The sequence below is a fragment of the Chenopodium quinoa genome, unplaced genomic scaffold, assembly GCF_001683475.1.
Source record: "Chenopodium quinoa cultivar QQ74 unplaced genomic scaffold, ASM168347v1, whole genome shotgun sequence".
NCBI classification, from domain to species: domain Eukaryota; kingdom Viridiplantae; phylum Streptophyta; class Magnoliopsida; order Caryophyllales; family Amaranthaceae; genus Chenopodium; species Chenopodium quinoa.
In genome coordinates, this window is record NW_018742204.1 from 18,333,933 (window position 1) to 18,338,359 (window position 4,427).

Here is a 4,427-nt window from a genome sequence, read left to right on the forward strand (position 1 = left end):
ATGCCTTTTGGCGGAAAAGTGGTTGTTTTTGGTGGAGATTTTAGACAGGTTCTGCCTATTTTGCCTCGTCAAACCCAAAAAGAGGTTGTTGGTGTAAGTGTAGTTAGTTCTTATATTTGGCTCCTTTTGATTAAATTCCGGTTGACAGAAAAAATCAGAGCCAAAGAAGACCCTGTGTATTGATCATTCCTTCTTTCTCTTGGCAATGGGCAATTGCAGTCAGTTGAAAATTCTTATGTGCAGCTTCCAGATCATATAATTAGATACTATACTCCTGATGATGATCCTGTTTCTACATTGGCTGCAACAATATTCCCTGAAATTAAAGCCCTAGAGTTTGATAGCAGCATTTTTAATGAAAGAGCAATCATCACACCTATGAATGAAGATGTTGATACTATAAATAAGCATATGATTAGTATGTTTCCTGGAATATCTACTACATATGTAAGCTATGACTCAGTTCTTGATGATAATTGCAAATTATATCCTACTGAATTTCTTAATTCACTCTGCCCGGGGGGGGGGGATGAGTCCTCACAAGCTCGAGCTAAAATTAGGCAGCCCTATTACTTTATTGCGCAATTTAGCATCGTCTAAGGGCATGTGCAATGGGACTCATCTTATCTGTAGGCGATTTTTTCCTAATTCTATTATATGTGAAATATCATCTGGTCATTATAAGGGCACGTTTTATTTTGTGCCTCGGGTGAATTTAAGGCCTTCAGCTTCTTCAAAGTATCCCTTTCAGTTTGAGCGTATACAATTCCCATTGAAATTAAGTTTTGCAATGACTGTAAACAAGTCCCAAGGTCAAACACTAAATCAAGTATTGGTGTATCTTCCACAACCATGTTTTTCACATGGACAACTATATGTTGCTCTTTCACGTGCTAAACGATCTGCTATGGTTATTGTCTATACACCTCAACCACAAATTGATGTTCCTAAATCAAATGTTAAGAATATTGTATCATATGATGTTCTGCGTTTAGCAAATATTATTTAGGGGTTATTTCCTAGGTAAAATACATGCATCCTCATTTCTTTTAGAAGTTTGAATTGATGCACTTCACTTAACTGGTTACTATTTTGTTTTCCAAATTAATATGATATTGTTTTGTTGTTTTGCAGCCATTTTGAAGGTCAAGTTATAAAGGTGTTCTGTTTTGCTAGAATATTAAGTATGGTAGGTTATACTTGTTATGCTTGATGACTTATTGGAAAAAATGTCACATATTTTAGACATCTTTTCAATTAGTAGAAAGCCTAGGTTATATTTGCACACATGAGAAGGTAGGAGGCTTACATATTTGTTTTTTTTTTTGTAAAAGTGCTTATTATATTTGAATAATCTAAATAAAAAAATTGCAGTTATATTTTATTATTTTGTTTTAATACAATATGTCTATTCAGAGCATTTCAATATACATGGTATAATTTAATACTTCATTTGAGTATAAAGTATATTGCTATGTTATTTTATTAAAAAATGAAAGGAAAAAAAAAAACACTTTCAAAATAAAGAATGTACATTCATTTGTCAATATAGAAGTCAAGGTTCTCTAAAAAAAAAAAAAAAAGCCAGGGTCACATTAACCATGTATTTGAATTTACTTGTTTACAGCTATGTGACTTGATGTGTGATTATACAATCTGAGGTATGAGTAGCTTACTATTATCTAGGTAAAGAGAATACATTTTTATATCCGGTGGACATTGCACAGCTTGTGTTTGTGACCAATCAATATGCTACAGCTATAATATTAAGCCAATTTTAAGGTTTTCCTTCTTCTATTTAAAGATCTCTCCTTTCAGTTTAAACATACTCTTGGGTTTTTTTTTAAGAACTAAGCTTCTTTCCAGATTATTCTTTCTTCTATTCAACTGCAAAGGTCAGTGCATTAATAGTTGAATTCTTATATTCTATAGCTTCTAATTTAATGTTAAGTTATATTTATTGATATGCTGTGTTAAATTTAATATGATGTCATATCTTAATATGTATCAATGTTGCTATTGTTATAAAATATAACAGAATTGTAAATTTGCATTTGATTGTTTGCTTATGGTCATAACTTATATTTCACTGTACTTTTGTACCATATTGTATTTAATAGCATACTATATTTAATGAGATTAGTATAGTGACTGCATTTGAGTGCTTACTATGTATTTATCTGTTGTAGAGTGTTTGCACTTATGGTTCTTTTATTTATTGTATTTCATATGCTGTGCTTATTCTATATTAACATTGACTTCAATAAAATTGTTTAAAAGTATCATGCGTTACTGTCTTATATTTATTAGCACTACACCAATGTTTCTTTTACTCATTTATCATGATAATCAGCTTCACATGCTGTTTTAAACATGTACCTGTCAATAATAAGTTATTTTTAATATGCTTCAAAGTAATAGACAAATTCGAGTACTCACTATGTTGTTACCTATTATAAAGTATTTGCCTTTATTATTGCTTATATTAAGTTAAATGTGTTATGAAATTTGTTACTTAAGATTAACTTCAATAGCAGATTTACTTAGGCTGCAATATTATTGTCTAAGACTTGTGAAAAGTGCATAAATGTTTTCATTGTTGATTTATTATGATAACTATCTTATATTACTATTTTTTAAAACATGCCCCTAAACTAGATGAATCCTCGGTATGTTCCTCTAGACAAGCTTACTCCCAAATCAAAGAAATACAAGATTAAAGTAAAAGTCAAGGAAAAATCTCCTGCAAAATTTCCTGAGAACAAAAAGGCTTTCCAGAAACTTGTATTTGAAGATGATGAGGTATAATGCTGTGATGACACAGTTTTAATTTTAGAAATTCAAGTTGCAGTATATCTGAGTTCATTTTTGCTATCTGTATAGGGCAACACAATCAGGGGTACTTTGTTTGATGATGAAATAGAGAATTTTCAGAATATCCTAGAACATGAGAAAGAGTATATCATAGCAGATGCACCTATAAGAAACACGAATCCACTGTATCGTCACAAAGAAGGTGACTACTATTTGTCATTTGGAGGATCAACTGCAATTCAGTCACTGAATCCTAATTCTGGTCTTGTGATGCCAAAATACATTCCTATTGCTGAAGTTCCACCAACAAGTAGTCCTGATGATTGTTTTGGTAAACTTGATTTTGTGCCTTGCTTGATTTCATGCAATTATCTTGATAAATTTTCATTAACTTGGTAATTTTTATACAGACATCCTTGGAGTTGTTGTCTACTTGGAAGACACAAAAAAGAAGAAGGCTGCTGGTGGCTATGAATTTGATGTGCGCGATGTTATTGTTGTTGATGATAGCATGCAAAAGTTAGTTTTTAGCACTAGCTTCGTATGTATACATAGTATATACATATTAGAAGTCTTTTGTTTGATCATTTATAGCAGCAATATCTTATCACATCTGCAGGGTTGGTGATGGACTTGTGATTTCTTTGTATGGAGAGCTTGCTACTAAGGACTGTGCTCAATTATCAGCTTGGTGTGAATCTTTCATGATAATGAGCTTTCGAAATCTGCAGCCAGCAACCCACACTAGTTTGACCGTCTCTTTTTACTGTCCTCATCCTTGATAAACTATATGTGTGCTTTAATTTATGTTTTATGTTCTAGGGTTCTCATTATCATCATCCATGTCAACAACTATTGACACCAATCCCACTGGTCCAGAAGTGAATGCATTAAAGGCTTGTAAGCTCATATCCTGTGTATATCATATATATGTTTCGGTTTAGATGATTACTACTTAATATATGTTTAATCTGATTTAGGATATTAGAGAATCAAGATCGTGTTTCTGATCACATGGGTCATCATCTATCAAGTAGGGAAGGAAGTAGTTCTGAGATTATTACGACTGTTAAGGATTTGAATAAGAAGACAGTAAGTATGCTTACTTTTATTGTATATACAATTTAGTTCTTCATAGAAACATTTCATACTTAGTGTTGCATGCAGTCAGGTACAACTACTGCATATGAGCGTCACTGGATTCAGGTTACAATTCCAGATGCTAAACAAGAAGATGTGAATGCTTACATTGGATGCAGTGGATGCAGAAAACGCTGTGATAATGTGGATATTGTTAAATTCTACTATGATGTATGCAGTGCTCAATGCATTGCAGAAAAGAGGTATATAATCTTAAGCATACAACATTTGTTTTGTAATACTTCACATGATTTAATTGAGTATGTTTCTTTTTCAGGGTTAGTATTAGCTTTACTGAATCTGATGACACTGGTAGTATTCGTTTGACTGCATATGGAAAGCAATGCAAGGCATTGCTTGGCCATAAAGATGCAGAGCTTATACAGAAGAAGGTAGAATATTTTATTAAGATTGAACTGCTGTGTTTATTATCATAACATGTTATTTCTATACTAATTATCAATTGTGGTGTT

General features: G+C 32.1%; 1 protein-coding gene across 1 annotated transcript; it reads left to right on the forward strand.

Moving 5' to 3' along the window:
• LOC110681999 lies at window positions 1-3,942 on the forward strand. The gene is made up of 7 exons (XM_021858235.1): window positions 1-93; window positions 220-447; window positions 2,659-2,802; window positions 2,884-3,145; window positions 3,225-3,333; window positions 3,434-3,505; window positions 3,795-3,942. The coding sequence occupies exons 1-7, from the start codon at window positions 1-3 to the stop codon at window positions 3,940-3,942; spliced, it is 1,056 nt and encodes a 351-aa protein (XP_021713927.1).
• The last annotated feature ends 485 nt before the right edge of the window (window positions 3,943-4,427 follow it).

Coding starts and splice junctions, on each gene's coding strand:
- LOC110681999 (XM_021858235.1), top strand. CDS start 1: ATGCCTTTTGGCGGAAAAGTGGTTGTTTTTGGTGGAGATTTTAGACAG. Junction 2,803..2,883: donor TTGTATTTGAAGATGATGAG/GTATAATGCTGT, acceptor CTATCTGTATAG/GGCAACACAATCAGGGGTAC. Junction 3,506..3,794: donor TGTGCTCAATTATCAGCTTG/GTGTGAATCTTT, acceptor AATCTGATTTAG/GATATTAGAGAATCAAGATC.